A 25155-nucleotide genomic window follows, 5' to 3' on the forward strand; every position below is an offset into this window, starting at 1 on the left:
GGCATGTACATTGGTTGTGGGCACATCCCTGATGGGGGGTGTGCAGGAGGCGGCTGGTCGATGTTTCTCTCTCATCGATGTTTCTGACTCTCTATCCCTCTCCCTTCCTTTTTGTAAAAAAATCAATAAAATATATTTAAAAATATATATATATATGATAATGTTGTAGTTATATTTAAAGAGAGCCTGTTTTCTAGAGCTATCTATATACAGAAATGTATACAGATAAAATATGATGTCTGGTACTTGCTTCTAAATAATACAGGAGGATGGGTAAGAAAACGAGTACAAATGAATTAACATTGACGTTGTTGAGTGTGGTTAATTGTGAGCATGGATGATGGGCTCATAGGAAGTCACTTATGCTCTACATCCATTCTTATATATGCTTGTAATTCTTACATTTTTTTAAAAAAGAGGATGAATAGAAGCATCGAACAGACCATCCCCAACTTCAGAGGGAAGGTGGAGGAGGGGGGTGAGATATCAGTCAAAGGACTCGTATGCATGCGGATAAGCATAAACGATGGACACAGACAGTAGGGGGTTGAGGGCATGTGCTGTGGGGAGGGATGGGAACGACCAGGGCAAGGTCAGTGGGGGAAAAAGAAGACATATGTAATACTTTAAACAACAAAGAATTTTAAAAACAAAAGGATGACAAAGACATTTTCAGACCAAAAAAAAAGAGAGAGACATTGTTTCTGGCAGAATTGCATTGTTTCTGGCAGAATTGGGGAGTTCTTCAGGCAAGTGGAGAATGCTCACAAATGATATCAATTCAATGTAGGGAGAAAAGGGGAAAAGCAAAGGCAGATGGAGAATTCAGAGAGTAATAGATGTTTCCAAACCCGTGACCAGAGGGGTAATAATGAGGGATCAACAAGACATGCATTTTTTAGTGTAATATGGTGAATTTAAGATTTAACAAGAGGCATCTGAGTACCTTGAATTCCTGTTCCTAAAAGTCACATGTGTCTTGAAATGCCTTTCAGCTTACGGCTCTGTATGAGAACCTAAGTGTACGCAACCGGCAGTTAGAAGAAGAAGTAAAAGACCTGGCAGACAAGAAAGAATCAGTTGCACATTGGGAAGCCCAAATCACAGAAATCATTCAGTGGTGAGTACTCTTACATATGGCTTTGTGGGGGGTTTTGGACATAGCTCACGCTGGATGAATTCCAGGAGGTGACTTCACAAGTTACCTTATTTTTTTGCTATGAAAAAATGTTACTCTAGAAGCATAGTTCTATTACTGACTAGTAGCCCTGCGCATGAATCCGTGTGCCGGTAGCTCTCTGCGGGGCCTGGCCGCTCCACGCCCGCTGCCCAGAGGCTCTCCGCAGCCCAGAGGCCCATCCACAGCCGGGCATGGATCGCTTGCCTCGTCGCCATGGCGACGAAGCAAGCATTCCGCCAGGCCACTCACGTTGCCCGCTCTCAGTGGCTGTCCTCCTGGGGCTGGGGGACTCTGTCGGGGCTGAGAGGACTGGGCGCCACCATCTTGTGTCTATGGGCGCCGCCATCTTTGTGATGGAGTGATGATTAATTTGCATATTACCCTTTTATTAGATAGGATGTTATTACTGATTTGTGTTCTGCTATGTTTTTCAGTACGTGCCCTAACTCCAACAGATACCCGTGTCAGCTTTTACACAGCATCATTGAAACACAGTGTTTCTTTCTAAGAAAAGAAACTGGTTTTTCTCCTAGGACAGTTGGTCCTTAAAGGACAGAAGAAAGTCATTCACTAGCTATAGATGTTTCTTCCTAAGATCAAAATTGCTGTGTTTATTATTATTTTAAGAAACAGGAAGCCTGGAGAAACAGTTAGAGAATGAAGATGTGCTATCCCCATCTTCCATATTAAAACAGATTGATTCACACATGGCATCTTACAAACCTTAAATGGGTACAGTTTAGTTTTAGCACCTGCTCTTTAAGCTTTTAGGGTTTCATTTGGAATAATTACCTTAGTAACCTTCATATTAATTCATTCACTAAAATAATTATTCTAGTATTTTTATATATTTTTAATACATGAGAAAAGTAGAAGCAAATGGGGACTTTATTTTCTAATAAAAAGTAGTTTAACTTTTTATATTTACTTTCTAATTTTTTTACTTTTTGATATTTAATTTATTTGAAAACAAATCATTTCTTCTCATATTTGTAGACCAATCATTTAGTGGAAATTTTAGTTTCTTGTGCTCTTATTTTGGTTCTTTAAGCATTTTTTTTCCATTTTCCTTATACCAGATTAATATCCTCCTTAAAATCAAATGACTCAAGTATCGTGGTATTGGCTTAACTGTGGATCTATTATGTTAACTTATCTTGAGCTTAATAATGTGATTATTCAGTGAAAATCTAAAGGAAAATGTCCCAGTTGTGGAAATCTGGTTGTGTTCCAAGCAGTACACTTAAATAGTTTATTAATGTTTAATTTATGTCCTAGTCATCAAGTCTGCATTTCTTTTCTTTTTTTTTTAATTATCATTTTTTTAATCCTCACCCGAGGATATTTTTCCATTGGTGTTTAGAGAGAGTGAAAGAGGTAAAGACAGAGAGAAATATCGATGTGAGAGAAACACATCGATTGGTTGCCTCCTGCATGCGCCCTGACCAGGAGGAACCTGTAACCCAACCGAGGTACAAACCCTTGACTGGAATCGATCCCGGGACCCTTTGGTCCACAGGCAGATGCTCTAGCCACTGAGCCAAACTGGCTAGGGCAAGTCTACATTTCTGAAGCAAAATCATTTTAATCATTAGCCAAGCTTATATAAAAAATTAGGACTATTTATTTGTAATTCCATTATTCTTTAATCAAATTTACAATTAAGGTATTGTGGAAAATGACTTCATAGAAGACAGAGCTGATCAGGCCAGGCCTGAGCTCCCAGACCACTGGTCTCCGTGCCCGCGTGACGGGCTCAGCTGGCATGGGCAGTGGGCCTGGCAAAGGAAGGCGGCCTTCAGTGTGGACTCGTTGAAGGGTTGGTAGACAGGATGAAAGTGAAAGTTTTTATATAATTCCACAAGATGCTCCTTTTACATTTTTCATATTAAAGTGAAATGTGCGAAAGAAATCAGGAATACAAAGAAGTCATTTTAAAAGCTGATATTTAGAAATGGTCGTGTATTAAAAAACAAATTATTAAATACTTAATAGGCTAAAAGAAAAAGATATCCTCCTTGTCCTCAGAGTTCTCACCTACTTGAAAATAACTCTCTGAGGTACTCTACCCAAGGCTCTAGCGGTCAGGAGTCTCAGGCTGTTTACAGTGTGTAGTTGGGATATTAAAGATGAAGCAATGCAAACAGTTTTGGAAACTTGTAATATTCAGTAGTCCCCACTTATCTGCAGTTTTGCTTTCTGCGATTTCACTTACCCGTAGTCAACCACAGCCTGAAAATATTAAAAGGAAAGTTCCAGAAATAAACAATTCATAAGCTTTAAATCGGGCACTATTCTGGTGTAACGGAGTCTTGCACTCTCCCACCCCATCCCGTCTGGGACATGAATCATCCCTTGACTACTCAGGAGTCTGAATTCTAAAGGCGCTAAAATAAGGCTCAAGATGTGAATTTGTGTGCTGTACACATCACAGATACATGTTAATTTCCCTGAAATATACTTTCCTCATAGCTATTCAATGGCCTATATTTTCTCTTTGAAAACAACCAACCTGCACAAAGTAGATAGTATATTAGCATTGCACATTTCACCGATTTTCTGTGTGGAATTATGGCTTTCTGTATACAAATGATTTTCATTCTTGAGAATAGGACCTTTTGTAGGTTTTCATATGCTGGCACCCCTTGGCCCTGTTCTTTCTGTGTTTTGGAGGAGATGTAACAAAAAGCAAACTTTCTCTTGACAAATTCTAGTATGTGGAATTTGTTTTATTTTCTATTTTATTTTTTTAAATATTTTTATTGATTTCAGAGAGGAAGGGAAAGGGAGAGAGAGAGAAACATCAATGATGTGAGAGAACAATTGATTGGCTGCCTCCTGCACACACCCTAGTGGGGATCGAGCCCGCAACCCAGGCATGTGCCCTGATCGGGAATCGAACCCTGACCTCCTGGTTCATAGGTTGATGCTTAACCACTGAGCCACACTGGCTGGGCTGGGATTTGTTTTATTAAATATAATTTGAAAATTTTTCTACCTAAAATTATAATACTTGCATCAGCAAGAAAGTGTTAACACAATATATACAAACTGAGTTTTAGTAACCTTTAATCTTTTTTCTTTGATTATTTTATTTACCATTTTAGAAAACAGAATAACTTTATTACAGTACAACTTTGATTTTTGCAGAATATGTTATTTTAATAAGTTTCTAAATACACATATTTCAATTATAAGAACGGTGTGTTATTTTTTATATAGCATAAAATGGCAGAATCTAATTAATGAGAAATTTTAATATTCTTTGGAAATCATGAGGGGGGGGTAATGTTAGATTAAAAGAGTGTGACTTCTGTGGTTTATGGTGAAGTTATACTGCTTTATCAGGGATGAGTAACTTGGACTTACCCAAACACGGCCAGCTTTAATTTGTTCAGTGGACATTTCCCCCCTTGTTGACATGTATGTAGTGGTACTAGGGTAGGACTTTTGAAAGAAGGTATTTGAGGACATGTTTAAATTTCTGTCACTTTTCACTTATTTCTTTGTGATGCTTTAAAATAATATATATCTCACTCAAGTTTTTCTTTTTGTTTAATGTTGTGCTTTACCTCTGTCTTTATGTGTATGTATTTTAGGGTCAGTGATGAAAAGGATGCACGAGGATACCTTCAGGCCTTAGCTTCCAAAATGACTGAAGAGTTAGAAGCATTAAGAAATTCCAGCTTGGGTGCACGAGCAACAGTAAGCTGCCATTCTGCACAGAGACTTACTGCAATGGAGGCGGGGGTAGCTCTAGCTCAGAAACACTGTAATTAATCTGAGTGCTTTTATCAGTTTGTCTAGGCTTTAGCCGACTAAAGTTTTTCATGAAAAATCAGTTAGTCCAAGTCTTTTCCAGTTTAGGAAATTTTAACACATAGCTGCTTAACTATAATTTGCATAGCTAGTTAGTATTGACAATAACTGTAAAAAAAAAACAACATTTATTTTTGAGTCTACAGTTATTTCTGAATTTAATGAAAAATATGTTTTCACAAGCAACGTGCTTATTCTATTTTGTTATTAGAGAAAGATAATACTTTTAAGTAGTTTCCAACTTGACTTGGATTTCTAAATTTGAATGTCAAAAATAGAATAGAGCTAAAAACAATCATATTATTTCCTAGGATATGCCCTGGAAAATGCGGCGTTTTGCGAAACTGGATATGTCAGCTAGACTGGAGTTGCAGTCAGCTCTGGATGCAGAAATAAGAGCCAAACAGGCCATCCAAGAAGAGCTAAATAAGGTTAAAGCATCGAACATCATAACAGAATGGTAAGACTGAATTATAAAGTCCTACTGGAATAACTTCTTTGTTGGTCCAAAAGTATTTGGAGAGAAGTTACATGTTTAGTTTCCTATCACTTTTTATTTAAAGTGATGACGCAGAAATGGTTAGGAAGATTTGAAAAGGACAAATGCTCTCAAATCTTGTGTGTAGTGGTGGAATTTTAATACAGCCTTGTTTCCTTGGACTTGCCCGTGAAGTGGGATGAATAGTACCAATTAATATTCTATTATTTACTCTTCCCCTTATTTGTAAACTTTAATTTCATATTTTATTCCATTAAATCCCCACTTCTCTCATGTTCAAGAACATCATATTAACATAAAAATGCAACATGTAGTCAGAACATAAATCTTTTACAGATGAAGGTGCTGCTGATGGTAAAGTTCATAATGATATAATATATTTTAATTATTGTTCATGTTCTTTTATGGCTATAAAAACAAGTATATCCCCACAATCTCTGGGAAAGTTAGCTAATGAATACATTCCCTCAGTTCTTATCACAACAGGAGAGAAATTTGTACTCTGAATATATAAATGGTCAAATGAAAATCATAATTGGATTGGATGTAAACATGGTTCAAGAGCAAGTTAGTATAGGTGACATAGAGGAACAATAAAAAGTTCTTACAAATCAGGATTTTAAAAAATTCCTTTTGGAGGCTCCAAAGTGTTCAGTCATGAAAAGAAATATAGTCCCATAAATTCAGTTTTGAATGGTGTGAAGCCTTAGTCTTTAAACTGTAGTCATTAATGTTTTGAATAAACTCAGAGGCCAGATAAATGGAAGCCCAGTTGAATTATAAAGTCTTGTTATAAATAATCTAGATATAAATTAAGAGTGTTTTACTTAAATGTGCTAGTGTGACTTGAAAATGGAAAAAAGAAAAAGCTTTTTCTGGAGAAGATGAATAGATCCCAGCATAGAGAGCTGTTAAATCAGAAGAGAACAGGGCCTGGGGAGTCTTTTCACAGTGTGAGGGCGAGGCTGTGCTCCCCACATCCTGGCCTGCCTCCAGCTGAGCAGCGGTGCCTATCCGCCTAACCCAGCGAGCCGTGCAGGCTGCCCCCCCAGTGCTGTAGGGCGTGGATTCCGTCGTGGTGGATTTGAAATAAAGAACTGATGGAGCCTTCCTCAGGACTCCGGAAGGTGAAGAATGGAACTTCTTTTACCCCATCAGTAGCCCGTTAGTGTGGATAGTGGGGCTGCAAAGAGAACCATGTGCAGATGTCCAGCTGGCTACCAGGAGGGCTGATTGCACAGATCACTGTAACCCCCCAACTCTCCACACCACACACATACACACACACACTTCCATCAAGAGGAAGAGTTCGGCATCTGGATTGCATGTTGAATGCGGAAAGTGGGGTGGTACATAGTAGGAGCTTATTAGAGTTAGCTCTCTTTGCTATTAAAGAGAGAACATTAAAATCCATGAAAAGATCAGAATATATGTAAATAGCCTTGTGCCAAGTCCTGCTAAAAGTTAAACAACAACAACAACAACACACACACACACACACACACACACACACACACACACGTCCACAAGTGGGCCCAGGTCACTGGCTGCTTCAAGGAGAAGAGAGCCAGGGAGGGAACCTCCTGGTTGGCCTCAGCCGACATCTGGGCTCAGAGACAAGGAAGTCCAGAGCCCTAGCAGCAGGGGCGGAAATGAGAGACACCTTGCAGGGACCTCCCCTACCTTCCTTAGTGCCAGCTGTGGGAGGAAGGACATGCCAGCCAGTGCGCTGCACCCCAGCTTCCCCTCCCAGGATCACCGCCATTTCCTCGACAGACATTCTCTTTGATTCCCTGGAGTAAACTGCAAAGAAACCCCTTTTAAAGTGAAGAGAATCCAAAAATATCCTTGGAAACCTTCAATATTTGGTCAGGGAGCTCTGACAGAGAATACACAATGAGCTCAGCAATCGCCTTTGGATGGGAGCACATCGCAGCTCCAGTGTGTGCTGCCTGCAGACTGCACCCATAGGGAACGGCATCCCCCTGCTCTGAACCTCAGGCTTGTGCCTCCAAGGAGGACGAACGCCTGAAAACACAGGTTAGGACCCAAGAAACAGCTCCCAAAACTCAGAAAAGCCAAGCAGGGAGAGTGGGAAGACATCCAGCGGCATGGTAGCAATGTGGAGTCAGTGTGGGAAGCTCCTGTTTCTTCCTGGGAGACCATAGACCAAGGCAGCCTCTGAGGCTGAACAGCGAGGAGAGGGGCTGAGGTGGCCGGTAGGACTGCCTGCAAGAGACGCACACCCATGCGCAGGTGGCATTCATACTGGGCCTCATGGAGATGCAGGCAGTTACAGAAAACACCCCTGAGTGTCCTCCGTGTTGTCATGTGGAACGACTGAGTTTCTTATGCCTGAACCAGGGACGTGAGTCAGGCGGAAAATTATAAACATACACATGCTCTTTTCATGGTTCTCTATGAAAAAAGTCTAACAGAATTCAAAAGTTAACTTTTTATTTTATGACATTTTAAAGGTTAATATTTATTTAACTCGGGTCAGCAACTTTTTCTAGAAAATGCCAGATGGTAAATATTTTGGGATCATCTAGTCTCTGTCTGCTTAACTGTGCGGTGGTGCCAGGGACGCCATAAACAGTATGTAACCAAGGGAGTCCAGCTGTGTTCCAGGAAAACGTTCCTCACGCGAGAGGAGATGACAGCTGGACTTGCTTCCTGGCTGTTTGCCTTTCCCTGATATAGCATGACTGACAGCATTCAAACCAATAAGTCCAACCGAGTAAACGATGGCTCACTGACCAGCAACAAAAATAATGACATTTCCCCTCTTTCCTCTTATTTAAGTAAACTAAAAGATGCAGAGAAGAAGAACTTGGAACTGCTATCAGAAATCGAGCAGCTGATAAAGGACACCGAAGAGCTTAGATCTGAAAAGGGTATGGGCATGTTTTTGCATCAATCAGGACTTAATGTTCTGCTATGAATGTACGTTTATTACACAAGAACCAGCTTATTGTGTGGGTGTTCACCTAGCAGTCTGCCATCCCTGTATGGCTGTTGGTATCCATTTATAGGTAGGGGTGTGTGTGTGTGTGTGTGAGAGAGAGAGAGAGAGAGAGAGAGAGAGAGAGAGAAACACACATATTTGGTAGATTGGTCTCTGAGTCTTTGTTTTACTTAATATACATTGTTTAGAGATTGGATTTTAATAGAACTCACCCTGTCATAAGTTTAACTATTTTTTCAGTGCCTACTTCACGAATAATATTTTTGTGATTGGAAAAAGTTATCTTATACTTTCTATTCTTCTCCCAGAGTAGTTAAAGAATGTCCGAAATACCTAAAGTTTAATCTAATCCAGTATTAAAAGAGCAATTCAAAGATAAAAATTATTTTGGCATTTCGATGTCTTCTTCCATGTTTGGTTCTTAAATTGCTTGCCCTGAGGAATTTCCCAGGATTTATTTCCATTTTCTTAAAACATTAATTACTTAAGCATTTTTTTCGTTAATGTGAAAAGCAACACAGTGTTTGGTAGCTGTCTTCCACAAACTTCTTAAACTTTCTTTCCATAATATGGGCATTCAGAAGGTAAAAATTTAATAAAAAGACATTCAGAATGTTTTTAATGACAAGGGTCTCTTCTATGCAATAACAAGAAATTTGTTTCCTGACAAAGTCAGTATTCCTGACCGAGCCCCAACCCAGCTAGTGGGCTCTGTGTTATGTCGCGTGCGCCCCTGCACTTCCCAGCCCCCTGACACTCACTGATGTGAAATAGTTGGGTCTCTGCATGTGCTTAGAACTGTGGGAGAACAAGGTAATCACATGAAAGGAGTTATCGTGGAAAGGCCGTCAAAAGTCGTACATGTGCAATAAAGGTGGGTTGATAGGATTTCCTAGTGGACAATAGAGGAAGGAACCCAGAAAAGTGAATTAGGAACTCAGCTCTGGAAGGCATTACGCTGACATGAGCGTCAAGCAGGGCTCTTTAAACAGGGAGAAGAGAAGGGAACTGTATTGTCCAGAGAGGGAAGGGAAGGGAAGGGAAGGCAGGGCGTGGAGGATGGTGGCCCTGAGACAGTTACATGGACAAAGACCAGTGAGAGGACGACTTACTGTGACACACAGATGACATGGACTCATCGTTTTTAGAATTGACCCAAACTTGCAAAAGAAAAAGCTCCGTTTTATCACATTGCTCTGTTTTGAAAACGTGGACCTATACCTTTTTATTTAGATCTTGAACATTGTAGAATAATAAAATTTTACTGTATATTATAACATAATGTACTATACTACTTAAACAATATAATGTAATATTTACATAATGAAGGCAATGTTCTTTTTTTCTATTTTAATTTACTATTTACTATTATAGCCCCAGTGTCTAGATGGACGGCACATAATAGCTCTCAATAAATATTTATTGACAGTGAGTTTCTGAACATGCTGCCTTATCTGGGAACTATAATATATTATTAGAGAGTAATCTGGAAAGCACACAAATTAGTTGATGTCAGTTCTTGAGAATATGGAAATAAAAAATATGTACTTGCTTATTCTTTTTTCTTAGTATCTGTAAATTTATGTATATTTTAAAGGTTATTTTAGAAATTATGCATTTAAAGTTAATGCCATAGCCAAGAGATATTCATTCATTCTGTCAACAAAACAATACCTGCAATCAGATTGACAAAAGTTTATTCCATAACTAAACACATTTGTTTTATCACTGCATTATTTTCTTATAAAAGATTATTTGTTAGTGCATACTATATGTTTGCTAAGAATATTTCAAAACAGAAACCTTGTTTGGTGATAAATTATCTTAGAAAAATCAGACATAATCAGGTCTCTATATTGAAAAATCTCTCAAATCTACCAAAAAATTTAATGTGTTTTTATAATGTACTATATGGGAAAAGAAAGAAATTTAAGAACTCAAGTAAGTCAAGAAACAAGTGTTCCCTGGCGAATGATATAACTTAACTATTAAGTGATATTCCAAGAAACAGTTAGTGTAATTTGGCTTTTTAAACGTGTAGGGTCAATATTGACCAGCTTTAAGGTACAGTAGTTTGCGAACAGCTTTTCACAGAGTCAGGCAGGAAAGGTTGTCGTTGGAATCAGGTGGTTCTAGTTTAAGGAGAGTCGCTGCTGTCTTCTAGGTGTAGAGCACCGAGACTCACAGCACTCTTTCTTGGCCTTTTTGAATACGCCTACCGATGCTCTGGATCAACTTGAAGTAAGTACTCAGCCTTTCAAATATTCTTTGGGTCAATTTAAGTCACTTTGTGGTTAAAATTTTACTTGTAATAAACTGTTATTGCATCCCACATCAGAGGACTAGACGCTTAAATATTTTAAAGCATTCTTATGGAGACCGCAGTCACTTTTATATTTAAGAAAACATGAAGGAAAGGTGTACATAGGAGAGGCATAAGATTTAAAAGCAGTTTCATCTCTCCCCCTGAGAAACAGTTAGTGCAGATCACATCTTGACTTTTGAAATAATGTTGACTGTTCTCTTTCTCCCAAGTGCAGGGCTATAGTAAAAAGCAATGGAAAATGTCCAAGTTCACAATAGGGCAGTGCTGGTTGCAGTTCCAAATTAATGCAGTTTTTTAGGACTATGCAATTGGAATGCTTTTTTAAAAGTATTACATAGAGTGTATTAGGCAGATTCCATATTAATGAAATAGTGATTATATGGCTCTTTATCATTCTTCGGTACTTAAATTTTTGCTAAAAAATCTTTATAAAGTACATTTTAGCCTCAGAAAATTCAAGTCGGTGATGATATCTTTATTTAACGAGTAATCCTACATCTCTGTGCAAGTACCATTCTAGGTGCTGGAGACAGTGAGCAGCTCGAGTCCCACCACCTCAGTTACACTCCAGTGGGAACTATTAGAACAGAGATGGTTTCTCTTAGTCGTCACCTTGTAGCACGCTTACACTGAATCTGATGATCGATTTGCCAAAGCTTCATTTTGTTAATTTTGGGCACAGTATATGAACGATATTTCACTTCTTTGGGAAAGGGATAAAGAATCACTCTTTAAAGAGTAATTAATGAATTTCTAAGTTTCTTGGGAAACAAAGACAGTGACTGCTTTTTTCATTTATTTATTTGAATTAATGTCATTTGCCTTTCAATTGTTTTACAAATTTTTTAATTTATTATTTGTTCTTACTAAATTGCTTCATCCATATTTTCTATTTTTTTATTGCTGTATTCGTTAAATAGGATTCCTTTTCTTCTTCCTCATCTTCACTGATTGATTTTTTGGATGACGTAAGTCTGATTTTCAAACCAATGAATCCTTCAGTAAAAGAGATCAGTGAATTGATATGAAGAATTTGTTTAATGTAGTCAGTTTTAGAAATATTACACTTGATACTTTATTTGTGGGTCATAATTTGTTTCTTATCTTAAATATAATGAAGAGTTTATCATTATTAAACATAATTAAAATGTACTTTGAAAAATTCTTTGGCCATCAAAGAATCTGTACATTTTCATTCTTTGCAATAGTTCTGAAAACTGGAATGCTTATTTAATTATGTCACAATATGTAGAGAACTATATATATATAAATAATTGCTCATTGTCATTTTTCATGGTGATTTCTATTTCACATTCTCCATCTCTTTGCAGCACTTTATTTAATTTCTCTGTTACTTAAAAGTAAACCTCTGGTGGTATAATCAGCAAAAGTGACAAGTTTTATTTTAAATCTTTCTGTAGGTTTTATAGTAGCATAGTAATTGAGTACAAATCAATTTTTAATGCTGACAGAATTTCTCTCCTAATGTGGAAAGTGATTTTAGTTTAATAGGTACTATATGCACTATAAATTGACTGCATTATCATTTTCTCTCCTAAATTCTATACATTTAATAATTTAGAAGTTCCCTAATGTTTATCCTTCATTCCCTTTACAGAAATACCTGACATATATATTCTCTTTATTCAACATTAAAAGGCATAGTAATCCTTGTCATAAAGCATTTTATTATTCTGTTAAACATTCAGTCTTTCCAGAAACTAGGAAATAAAACTGGTTGAAATTCAAATGTTGTACATAGCTGTTTTATAAACTAGGTGAAATTCTTTAAATGTTTTATTTTTGCATTTTGTTAAATATAATTACTATATTCAGAAGAATATTTCCACTAAAGGAAACTCTTGATCTAGATTTTTTAACTTATTTTTAAAGTGATTTTTTATATCTTTGAAATATTTATATCAAAGTATGCACCTTTGCACTCTAAATGGAAACTACCTGGTATTTTATTATTCTTAAGACAGATAATTATTCTAATTAATTCTACAGTGTCATAAAAAGAGAACTCTTTTGATGTACAATAGTATTTCATGTTATAATCTGGTGTACATTTTACTAGATGAAAATATTCAATATTTCCGCACAGATATCATCTATATCTATATATATAAAAGGCCAAGTGGCCAACTGTGCATTCGTCTGACTGTCCAACCGATGGACCAGCCAGTACATAAGACGCGCACTAGCAATTTAAAAATAAATGTTGACTCGTGCATGTGCGATACAAATAAAGCTCTCGCTGGCGCCAATTGCACGTGTGTTTCAATTTTATAATGCTATATTATATATACTATTTTGACATGTAATTTTTTGCAGTGATGTAATTACTGCACGAATCTTTCTAATAATTAATTTCCTTTCAATGTGCATGAATCCATGCACCAGGCCACTAGTTCATCTTTAAAAGACTTGGAGGTTTGAATAAATTATTTAAATAGTTCTTTCCACTAGGAAAGTGTTTTCATTTTTCTTTCTGACAAACTTCTCTCCATCCCCTTGGCCCCACAAAAATCTTTGCATGTAAAACATAGGAGTCATGTTTGGCAAATAGGACAGCCCTTCTCAGCAGAGGAGCCCACAGCAAGGCGCACATCGCCAGCCCCCATCATGTCTCTGCTCTCAATGCCGCCTCCACGGCCACCACATGCTGTAGTCGGTTTCCCGCTCCCCGTTCCTTCCAGGAGGGCCCTGCTTACCCCTCACCTGCTGTTGCTCAGCATAAATGCCGTTCAAACGTGCAACCAACTTTTAAAGCAGTGCAGAGGAACTACTACAAAGAAAGAGGAGTGGATTCGCAAAGGCTGCTGAACTTGATGTTTATAGTTCAGGCTCCAGCTCTGAGAAGGCATGGGTCCCCCTCATTTGCTTCCTAAGCGCTCTCCTCCCAGTGTCCTGGCTAAGCACTAAGTGGGCTCAGAGTCTAGGTATATGCTTGGAGCAAGGTGTCTAGCCTTCCTTTGCTCATTGGTTGTTGGAGAAGGTTTTTAAAAACGTATGTAATGCCCTCAGTGCTATTGGTTATTATTTCCTTTTTCTTAATAGACTCCTTTCCCCACCCTTCCTGTGTTCTCTTTAGCTTCTTTCTTGTCCATCAATTCAGTTTCTCTTCATCCCTCAGCCTTCCAGTCTCAGCCAATATGAGCCACTAAATCTTCCTTCAGGACTGTTGAATCACATTACCAGGGGAAAGGGATTTTTACCTGTCAGGGCAAAGGCCATCAGTAAGCTCCTATTTTAAAAAAATACTGTGTACTTTGTATTTTATGGCATGAACCTCTTGTTTCTCTTTATAGTTTATAACTGTGACCAGCCTTTCCAGAATTATCATTCCGTTTGTCCTCAGAGTCGTAGGAGAGTGGTGTTTTGAATAATGGTATTCAGTCTTTGGCGTGCTTGAGTTCAGCATCCAAGATATTTAGTATAACATTCAATTCTATAGATTCCTTTCTCTTAGGCATTTGAATTTTTAAGGAATAAAACAAATCTTAATTGTTCTTTGTGCCCAAACCGATTAAGTTGTTGTGTGTGATGCTAATCATATGTGACTGCCCTCCAGAGAAGTTCCTTATCCTTGTCGTTTTCTCTAAAATGGTCGACGCAGTTTATAAAGTCCTTCCTCTGGGTCCATAGAACCTGGTGCATCCCTCCTCCAGGTTCCCATGCAGACTTGGTACAGGTCTCTGTCATCGCATCTATCACATTGTGAGGGTTTGATGTCTTCCGCCAGTCTGGGACCTGCCATGCCTCCTTTGTCTGTGAAGTACCTGAACACATTTAAACCCTCTCAGTGTTAGGTTGAAGTGAAGGTTGCCAGCTGCCTGAGTAGAGGTGGTTCATATTTGTGAAGCTCAGTATTTCATTTCCAAAAACTTGATAAGTGACTTGAGAGGCTCGAAAGTATGGCCAGTGGCTGTATACCATTTCTGAGGAGTGTGACTGCGAAAGCTTCAATCCTCGCTCCACCACATACCAGTTTTGTGGCCTGTGGCAAGTTAATCCCTTTTCGTTGTATTTAAAATGGGGATCATGTTACCTACGTTAAATTTTGTGAGATTTAAGAGTTCATATATGTAAAGTACTTGGTAAAATATCCCTATCTATGATACACATGGTAAACATTAGCTGTTACCATCATTAAGGAAGACAGGGGAGAGACTAGATATTAGAGTTGGGGTTTAGTTGTTAATGTTTGATTGTGGGAGGGAGGGCGAGACGGTTCGTCCAGGAATAAGAACTGAGGGATAAAGCCAGGTTTGAATCCGGCCCTTCAGACTTCAGACCGACTGGACTAGTAGCCAAACCCTGGTCTGGAGCCCGCCTCCACCCCAGTGCCCTGCAGGAAGGAACAGCAGCTCCTGTGTTCCACCCCCGCGTCATGGTGCAGATGCCGCTGACAGCCTTGAAGATGCGCTGATAAGCTTACTACCTGCGGGTTCTCATGCTCCTTCCGGAAGGAGATGGTCCATCACTGGGTGAGGGGTTCTTTCGTGGGTCACTGTTCGTGCAAGGTCCAGTGAAAACTTGGTATCACTCTCAGACCTCGTCCGAGCGGCGATTTCTTTCCTGTCCTCCCCTCCAGTTTTCCCTGGAAAATCCATTCCTTTCAACCTATCCAAAGTGTCTTTATATGTATGTTTATATACTTTGTGTGTTAAGACAGCGGTGGTCATTGAGAGTCACGTGTGTAACTCTGTGTAACGTGTAGTCTTCTCCTTTCTCTGTTGAAGCGCTCTCCGTCCTGTACTCCAGCTAGCAGAGGCAGACGTGTAAGAGACTCCCGCGCGCGGTGTGCATCGCCCCCCCCCCCTCCCGCCTGTGGTTGCACCGCGTGCTCACGCTTTGTCATGTACTGTCACCTCGAGTGCATGCTCTGTGCTGCTGCTCCGCTGCTGCTACCTGCTTCTCTGTATTTTCTTTCTTTCTTTTGGCTTTGGCCGCATAGCTTTAGGAATGTTCATATAAATTTCTGTAACAAACTACTAAAATTATAAGGTGTCTTTTTTATTGTGGGGAAAAGTGGTTATAAATAGCCAACATGTGGCTTAACTTTCTTTTATGTTTTTTTACAACATAGTTTGTAAATTCTCCAGAGTAGATATTCAAATCAATATATTGAAAATAACTTGGCAAGTTTTCATAAAGAGAAACAAGTACATTATTTGTAACTAGTAAGATTATACTTGCTAGTTATAATCTTCAGTAATTATTTTAGAATGATAAAATATTATATTTACTGTTGTCCAAATGTTATAGTATTTCTATAATACTGTTTTTAATCATAAGCTTAATAGAAATAATTACATCAGTAAAAGTTTGAGATTATAAACTGTTTCTGAATAAATAAAAATAGATTACCTGGCACTTTGTTTCCAAAATACTTCTAGCTAAAGGATTAAAAAAATGATAAAAATTGAATTTTTATTCTAACTTAGAATTTTATATTTACCAATATGAAACCACATGTTAGATCTATGTCAGATCCATATCAGACTTTTACTTTAAAACCAGTTTTCTTGTAAAAATGGTTTGCTTTTTGTATTTGTTCAAATCTGTAATTAATTTGGAGTAGAAAAGGCCAATTGGTACATAGTCAAGATGAGTAGTTTTAGTTGTTCTCATTATTTATAAGATAAGGAGTATACCATACTGCATAATTTGAGGAATTCTTGCTTAGTGGATCATCTAAAAATCAGATCTGGTCTGAGGGGTGGGGAACGACTTTCCATTTTACTGCACTACTCTAAATATACGTATTGTGGGTTATTTATTAGAGAAATCCTTACAGATTCAGGAAACATTATGGACTTTTTACATGACATTGTTATGCATTGTGGACAATATTGCTGATACTCAGTTTTTCTGCGTTGTTTTTATTTTCCAAACATAACGCAGTAAGTAAAAATACATTGGAGTATAGAAAATGTTTCTAATGACAAGTAATCAGAATAACTACTTGAAGTATTTTTAAGTAGAAAAAAGAATTCATTGACCAAAAAATAGAAAAAAACACATTTATATAAAGATACTTCTTATTTTTATCAATAGATTACAATTTAGAAATATTGAGTGAATTGCTTATACTATTCAGTTAAACTTTGTTTTCAAGATCTTTCTTTGGATAATATAAAAATACTAGAGGCCCGGTGCACAAGATTTGTGCACTGGGGGAGGGAGGCCTCAGCCTGTCCTGAACCCTCTCGCAGTCCGGGAGCCCTTGGGGGATGCCCTACTGATGGCTTATTCCTACTTCCCATGCGGAGTGGGCCTAAGCCCGTGGTCGGCAAACTGCAGCTCGCGAGCCACATGCAGCTCTTTGGCCCCTTGAGTGTGGCTCTTCCACAAAATACCACGGCCTGGGCGAGTCTATTTTGAAGAAGTGGCATTAGAAGAAGTTTAAGTTTAAAAATTTTGGCTCTCCAAAGAAATTTCAGTCGTTGTACTGTTGATATCTGGCTCTGTTGACTAATGAGTTTGCCGACCACTGGCTTAAGCCATCAGTCGGACATCCTCAGTGCTGCCAAGGAGTCGGGAGAAGCTCCTGCCACTGCCGCTGCGCTCGCCAGCCATGATCCCGGCTTCTGGCTGAGCGGTGCTCCCCCTGTGGGAGCGCACTGACCACCAGGGGGCAGCTCCTGTGTTGAGCGACTGCCCCCTGGTGGTCAGTGCGCATCTTAGCAACTGGTTGCTCTGCCATTAGGTCGATTTGCATATTAGCCTTTTATTATATAGGATACTGTTCAATTAACATTAGTTTTTTATTGCTTTCTAGTATCCCCTTTTTAAATCATCCTTTGTGTTATTGAATTACAAGATCTCTGCTGTTGATTATATCATTTATTAGCTTTTCCTGCATTATTAATTCAAGTTATTGCTTATATTTAATGTTCACATTAATTTAATTGCTTACATTAATATTTTTAATAACAAAAATTTTTTTAACTTCCATGGTTTAACTATATTAATGATTATATTTGTTTTGAAGGTCAAAATAACTAATGTGCTATTAATTGCTTTGCTGCCATATTATATCTGAATCATTGCCAATTAATTATTAAAATTAAATTTAGGCTCTCTGTAAATCCTGACATATAGTCATTTAGTATATTATGAAAGTTTAGTAAAATTTCTTACTTTTTGGTGGATAGAATCAGCCATTAGTTAGAAATGTACTAGTAAACATTTAATTATAGATAAAATTAGTAACTTGAAAATCAGTTTGTTGGTGATAATGAACACTTTGATAAAGAAAACATGTAAGTAGTATTGTATTCTTATTCTTACTGCTAAACCTCTTGTGAGATATTATTTATAATGATAGCTATCTAGAAAGGAAATGAAATATTTTTTAAATTTCTTTATTGATTACGGTGTTACATATGTGTCCTTATTCCCCCATTATACCCGCTACCCCTCCCCGGAAATGAAATATTATAATTTCTTAATCTGATTAGCTATTAGTTTCTAATAAAATCTTTTAAAAAGAAATTTCTTTTAAACTTTGATATTCAAAACATTTTTGTCATGATATATTCATATTTACCAAACTTTGGTCCTTGTCTTTATAAGAAACATGCTTTTGGGAAATAAGGTGGTAGTTTTTCAACTTCACCTATATATTCATATTTTTTTAAAAATCAGGCTATCATTGTACATGGCATAGTTTAACTTTTTAGTATGTTTAATTGGTGCCATCTCAAAATATTATTGCAATGTTTTTATTTGTTTTGAATTTTTTTATATACAAAAGTAACTTGATTTTGTTTGATCTCTGGAATTTATTTTTACTTTAAGAGCATACAGCTCAATAAAGCTAGTATAGTAATTATTATTCTACTAGAGGCCCCGTGCACGAAATTCGTGCATGGTGCGGGGGGCGCGGATGTCCCTCAGCCCAGCCTACACCCTCTTCAATCTGGGACCCCTCAAGGGATGTCTGACTGCCCGTTTAGGTCCAATCCCAACTGCTCGCATGCCTGCCTTCCTGATTGCCCCTAACCGCTTCTGCCTGCCAGCCTGATCACCCCCTAACCACTCCCCTACCAGCCTGATTGATGCCTAACTGTTCCCCTGCCAGCCTGTTTGCCCCTAACTGCCCTCCCCTGCAGACCTGGGTCCCTCCCAACTGCCCTTCCCTGCAGGCCTGGTCACCCCCAACTTCCCTCCTCTTCCAGCTTGGTCACCCCTAACTGCCCTCCCCTGAAGGCTTGATCACCCCCAACTGCCCTCCCTTGCAGGCCTGGTCCCTCCCAACTGCCCTCCCCTGCTGGCCTGATCACCCACAACTGCCCTCCCTTGCAGGCCTGATCCCTCCCAACTGCCCTCCCCTGCTGGCCATCTTGTGGTGGCTATCTTGTGTCCACATGGGGGCAGGATCTTTGACCACATGGGGGCAGCCATCTTGTGTGTTGGAGTGATGGTCAATCTGCATATTACTCTTTTATTAGATAGCATAGAGGCCTGGTGCACAGGTGGGGGCCGGCTGGTTTGCCCTGAAAGATGTCCCGGATCAGGGTGGGGGTTCCAACCTTGGGGCGTGGGGTGGCCTGGGTGAGGGGCCTATGGTAGTTTGCAGGCTGGCCACGCCCCATGGCGACCCAAGCGGAGGCCCTGGTATCTGAGGTTTATTTATCTTCTACAATTGAAACTTTGTAGCCTAGAGCAGAGCCAAGCCTTCTGCTTGCTCCATGGCGGCAGCCATTTCTGTTGGAATTTATTTTCCTTCTATAATTGAAACTTTGTAGCCTTAAGTGGAGGCCTGGGCCGGCCAGGTTGTGCGGAAAGCTTGGCTTCCTCTATCACCGGGGGCAACCCTAGCCTCCTGCTCTTTCCAGCTCCGGGGCTGCCGCCATTTCTGTTTGGATTTATGTCTCTTCTATTATTGAAACTTTGTAGCCTTGAGTGGAGGCCTAGGCCGGCAAGGGCAGGCGGAAAGCTTGGCTTCCCCCATTGCCTGGGAAACCCAAGCCTCCCTCCTGCTCTCTGTGGCCGTAGCCATCTTGGTTGGGTTTATTTGCATATTCGCTCCTGATTGGCTGGTGGGCATAGCAGAGTGATGGTTAATTTGCACATTACTCTTCTATTAGATAAGATTTTAGTGATTTTCAACCTTTTTCATCTCACGGCACAAGTAAACTAATCCTATCTAATAAAGAGTAATATGCAAATTGACCGTCACTCCAACACACAAGATAGCTGCCCCCATGTGGTCAAAGATGGCTGCCCCATGTGGACACAAGATGGCTGCCACAAGATAGCCTGCAGGGGAGGGCAGTTGTGGGCAGTTAGGGGTGACCGGGCCGGCAGAGGAGGGCAGTTGGGGGAGACCAGGCCTGCAGGGGAGGACAGTTGCAGGGAACAGGCCTGCAAGGGAGGACAGTTGGGGGTGATCAGGCCTGCAGGGGAGAGCAATTAGGGGTGACCGGGCTAGCAGGGGAGGGCAGTTGGGGGCAATGAGGCCTTCAGGGGAGGGCAGTTGAGGGGGATCAGGGGAGGGCAGTTGGGGGGGTCCAAGCCTGCAGGGGAAGACAGGGGCAATCGGGCCGAAAGGGGAGCAGTTAGGTATCAATCAGGATGGCAAGGGAGTGGTTAGGGGGTGATCAGGCTGGCAGGCAGAAGTGGTTAGGGGCAATCAGGCAGGCAGGCAGGCGAACGGTTGGGAGCCAGCAGTCCTGGATTGTGAGAGGGATGTCCCAGATTGAAGAGGGTGCAGGCTGGGCTGAGGGACACACACACACACACACACACACACACACACACACACACACGCACACCGTGCACGAATTTTGTGCACCGGCCCTCTGTTACTCATATAAATGTATTATATTTTTTGCCGATCTGACCAAAAAAATTGGAGTAATTTTGGTTTATTCACATTGGTCAGCTATTATTATTTGGCTGTTGTCATTTCTTTTTAATCTGGCAGTCTAAGAGAAAAGAAATCTGTGCCCGTGACTAAAGAGTCAGGGATCACTTGTTGTGAAAGCTCTCGCTGCACAAATCGCTGGCCTATTTTATTACAGTGTGGTATTGGGTTATTTTTAAAATCTAAATTTTTTTTTCACTTCTGAGTAACCAGTTTTTACCTCATACAGGTAAGAAATTCATTTAAAAATATAGTCTCATTTTTATTATTTTCATCGATGAGTAAAAACTTGTTAGGAGAAAATGACTTTCATAAATGACAATAATTCTTTAGAGAGGCCAAGAGATATGTGTTAGAAGCCCCAAGAGTTAGTTAAGAGTCACTCATTTGTGTAATTACAGATTAAACTGTGTTGGTGTATTTTCCCTTTGCCCAATATCACACTGTCATAAGGTCACGTTTTCATGGGGTCATGAAACATGCTGACTTTAACAACCAGCTCCGGGGCAGGGTGGCCGCTGATTCTGGGAGATGACTGTGGTGAAGGGAACCTCCCATTAGAGCATCTACCATCAATGTCGACGGCAGTGTGCTCTGATCTCAGCACAAGAATGGGTGTAAAGCGTGCGCTCACGTCTCCGTGTGCTCAGCGGCTCCGAGAGCAGGCTGCTGTCACGTCAGCCAGGATTCTTGGAATCATCGAGCTCTTGCCTTTCTCATTCTTGAAGTTTTTAAAGTAATTGGACCCAGAGGCACAAAGCCACTATTTTACCTCTTCAGTCCTGTTAACAGCATTTCCTTCACACAGGAACACATCTGATTTTTATGTCTTTCAATCAAGCTATGGCTAAAGTCTTTTGTGTGGCTGGTCAGAAACTTAAATTTTCTCAAGATGGTCCAAGTTTTTGCACATAACAAATCTCCTACTTGCAAACTTCTTTAAAACTTTGAGAGAGTTAAGTCGGTTTTAAGTTCTTACTAGTGTAAAATGTATCAATACTACTTTGCTTATCAATTCCATTTTAATTTAACCTCCTTCCCCCATGGACTCTTACTTAGCTTACAATTTATAGAATCTTACAGAAACTAGAAGGAAGAGATTTTTTAGGAAGTAAGACATTTATTTTTACCTTATTCCCAAATTAGGATCATATTTCAGGTGAATAATTTAAACTGATGACCTTCTCCATGACTATTCCTGAGTAAAATCGTGAAAGGGGTAAAATTTGTCTTGAGTCACATTTCGTTCTTTCTTTTATTCTCTCATTCCTGGTGGAGTTCATTGTCAGGAAGGAGATAAGATCGCTCAGCCTCGGGTCGCTGTCGCTATGCGTGCCGGCCTGCCCGTGGCGAGGCCTCTGGGCCAGCTGGGAGAGCACTGCACTTGGAGTCGAAGGGATTCCGGCCGGCTGTCCCACTGCGGGAGGCAGTGGCTGTCCCACTGCGGGAGGCACGGCCGTCCCACTGCGGGAGGCAGTGGCTGTCCCACTGCGGGAGGCAGTGGCTGTCCCACTGCGGGAGGCAGTGGCTGTCCCACTGCGGGAGGCAGTGGCTGTCCCACTGCGGGAGGCACTGGCCGTCCCACTGCGGGAGGCAGTGCGTGGTGTGGAATTAGCCGCGCGGCACACACCAGCTGGTGGGCTGCAGTTCAGGACCCCCCGTTTTGAAAGACTGAGACTCCTCCCTAGCTGTTGTGAATAGCTGCTGCTCCATGCCCCGAGCTGTCCTCACAGGACCCTTCTCCCTCCCCTTCTCCCAACTCTAATGATGCTGTGAGGCCTGGGGGTGGCCATGTTCAGCCCACCGAAGTCTTGCCTGTGGCCTGCCCATGCCCACACCATGGGAGGCCCTCGGTGGGCGCCCGCAGAGGGTTGCCTCCGTGTTTGCCAGCTCCTAGTCAGCCCCTAAAATAGTAACCATGATAATAAGAAAGAAAAAGAAAACATTGTAAGTACTTATTAAAATGCCTATGCTGATGCTCTTTTCATTGGTTGTAGCTTCTGGTGGTCCTTGCTGTACGACCGATTTAAAAAAAAAAAATTCCTCCATTCCTTTCATTTAAAAAACTCAGTCCTAGTAATTTTGAAAATGGCCAAACTGAATATATCATTAATCATTGTGCTATAGTAAGATCTCTCATGCTAAATTTAACCCAAAGCATTTTCAGTTTCTAAAACTACTTGGCTGAAAGTGTGCACCTGAATTAAGTGCTGGCGTTTCTGCTGCTGCAAATAAAAGGCGATAAGCACAAAGCTAATAGGTCAGTTGCTTTTGCTTTCAACTAATGCCTGGGAGGGACCAGGTTCCACTCTGCCTAGGACACAGTTCTCTCTCTGCAGTGCGTACCCCTGCTAAATACCCTGCATTTATTTCACATGCATGATTTCTTTTGTAACATACAACAGTGTCACGTGGAATACAAGTAGAGATCAGTGCTCAAAGTAAGAGCTCAACAGTGGAAATTAGAGCATTTTGTTAATATTGTTATCTTAACCTTGGTTTTCATTAAAGCTCATGGTTACGCTTTTGTATAACGACACATCCCTATTGCAGATATCCACACTGAAGTTTATCCTCCCTTCTCAAGGTTAGGCTCGTGCCTTCAGAAATGCTACGAGCTGCACATGGTTGAACGTGATTTCTTGGGGTTTTGTTTTTCCCCGACTTATTTTCCTCGGCTGATCCCGTTGAGAGCTCACATGTACGGAACCCGAACGTCAGGATTTACACCCAGTCACGGTCCACATCTCCTTGCACCGCTAGTGAAGCTGCGCCAGTGCAGGTGCCTCAGCGTTCCCCTGTGTCAGGAAAGAGGGAGTTGCAAAAACAAGTGAAATCGGACTCTCTTCTTTCAGTCAGACACACTGTGTAATAAGGCACAGTGCACTAGAGACCATGACATTTGACTGGAAATGCAGATAGGAGTATAACGCTAAAGTAGAAAATTGCCCCCCAGAAGTCAACTTGAAATAGCCAGAAAATGTGTTTACTCACGAAGATGCCTTTACTTTACGTGGAGAAGGATGTAGAACAGAGTTGTGTACATTTGGAATTGTCTTCTACAAACTGCAGGCTCGGCAGCGTGAGGTGCCGTTCTCACTCGTCATCAGTCTAACAGGCGGGACTCGTGAGTAGAGCCCAGAATGGAAATGGCCGCCGCTGGCAGCTGAGCAGTTTGTTCCAGCTGCTGAGTGAGTGGTGGGCATGCGAGTAACCCCTGCCTTTGCACAGCGCAGACACACTTGTATTTGCACTTCACGTTAACCGGTGCTTTTAAACAGCCGATGGGCCAGTTTTCTCCAGATAGTTTTCTCAGCAAGTCAGAGGTGTGTGTGCCCCCGTTAGCCGTCCTGCCCCATGCAGCCCCGTTCCTGGCTCAGCACCTGGTGCCCGCGCAGCGCCTCTGCTCCCCGCTGTCTGCAGAGCTGCGTGAGGACCAGGAGGGGCTGGCTGGGGTCAGGCTGGGTTGTACTCAGGTTCCGACTTGGTTTTTGTCCAGCCCCGTGATAGCCTGTCTCAGGCTGGGTGGTGAGACCCTCTGCTTATTATTTATTTTTAAAATACTTTAACTTTATGTATTTTTATTTTAATGTTGAAATATTTCCATCACATAAAGAATAATAAGAAACACCCAGGTAACCGCCATCCACAGATGTAACAGATGTGATCATTTTGTCTTATTTTTTCAAATTGGTATTCAAAGAAAGAAAATAGACAACTGAATTGAAACACCCTTCCCTGTTCCATCCCCCATCTCTTTCCCAGACATATCTAAACACCGACATGGAATTGCATCTTCTCGTCCTTGGTTTTACGTGTAACTTTTTTCATTCAGCGTGCTTTTGAGGTTTACTCATACAGATACATGCCCATTTAGTGCAGACACTATAATTACTGCATAACATTTTATTGTGTGAAAACACCACAGCTGGTCTCCTGTTGTTGGGTATGTAGGTTGTTTCCGGTTTTTTGTTATTACACGCAGTGCTGAACGGAACATCCTAATAGCGACCTGTGCGGTTTGTTTAGCGTGTATGCCTGCAATGGAATTGCTGGGTTGTGCGCTATGTGCATTTTCAACTTGAACGAGGTCTTGCCAAATTATTTCCCACAGTGGTTGGACCTGTTTTCACTCCCACCAGCAGGGTGTGTGTTCCCAATTTTCCCACATCCTCGCCAACCCTTGGTACTGTGAGATATTAACCCTTTGTACGCCATAAGTGTCTATAGACACTGTGGAGATGGTTTCCATTTTAGACGTGTGGCGGTTAACTGGTTAACTTTTGCCAGTTTGTTGGGTATGGAGTGGCATTGTTGTTTTAATTTGCATTTTCTGATTTCAAGTGTTATTGAGCATCTTTTTACATAGTTTATTGGTCATTGGTGATTTGCCTGTTCAAGTCTTTTGTCCATTGTTCTGTTGAATTATTTTTTCTATTGTAAGTATTCTGTATATATTCTGGATATTAATCTTTAGCTG

At 40.5% G+C, this 25155-nt stretch overlaps 1 protein-coding gene across 4 annotated transcripts in view; it reads left to right on the forward strand.

Moving 5' to 3' along the window:
• CDC42BPA (CDC42 binding protein kinase alpha) overlaps positions 1-25155 on the forward strand; it is a 198286-nt gene that overhangs the window by 137887 nt on the left and 35244 nt on the right. For 2 of the 4 annotated variants that reach the window (XM_008157993.3, XM_008157996.3), the window contains 5 exons: positions 996-1120; positions 4780-4885; positions 5311-5459; positions 8304-8395; positions 10631-10707. In XM_008157993.3, the coding sequence (XP_008156215.2) occupies positions 996-1120; positions 4780-4885; positions 5311-5459; positions 8304-8395; positions 10631-10707 (549 nt within the window). Of the gene's footprint in view, positions 1-995; positions 1121-4779; positions 4886-5310; positions 5460-8303; positions 8396-10630; positions 10708-11712; positions 11761-15540; positions 15580-25155 lie in introns of all 4 variants that reach the window. The other 2 variants (XM_054713143.1, XM_028134646.2) reach the window with 2 other exon arrangements.

Source organism: Eptesicus fuscus, chromosome 24 (genome assembly GCF_027574615.1).
Source record: "Eptesicus fuscus isolate TK198812 chromosome 24, DD_ASM_mEF_20220401, whole genome shotgun sequence".
In the NCBI taxonomy this organism is placed as follows: domain Eukaryota; kingdom Metazoa; phylum Chordata; class Mammalia; order Chiroptera; family Vespertilionidae; genus Eptesicus; species Eptesicus fuscus.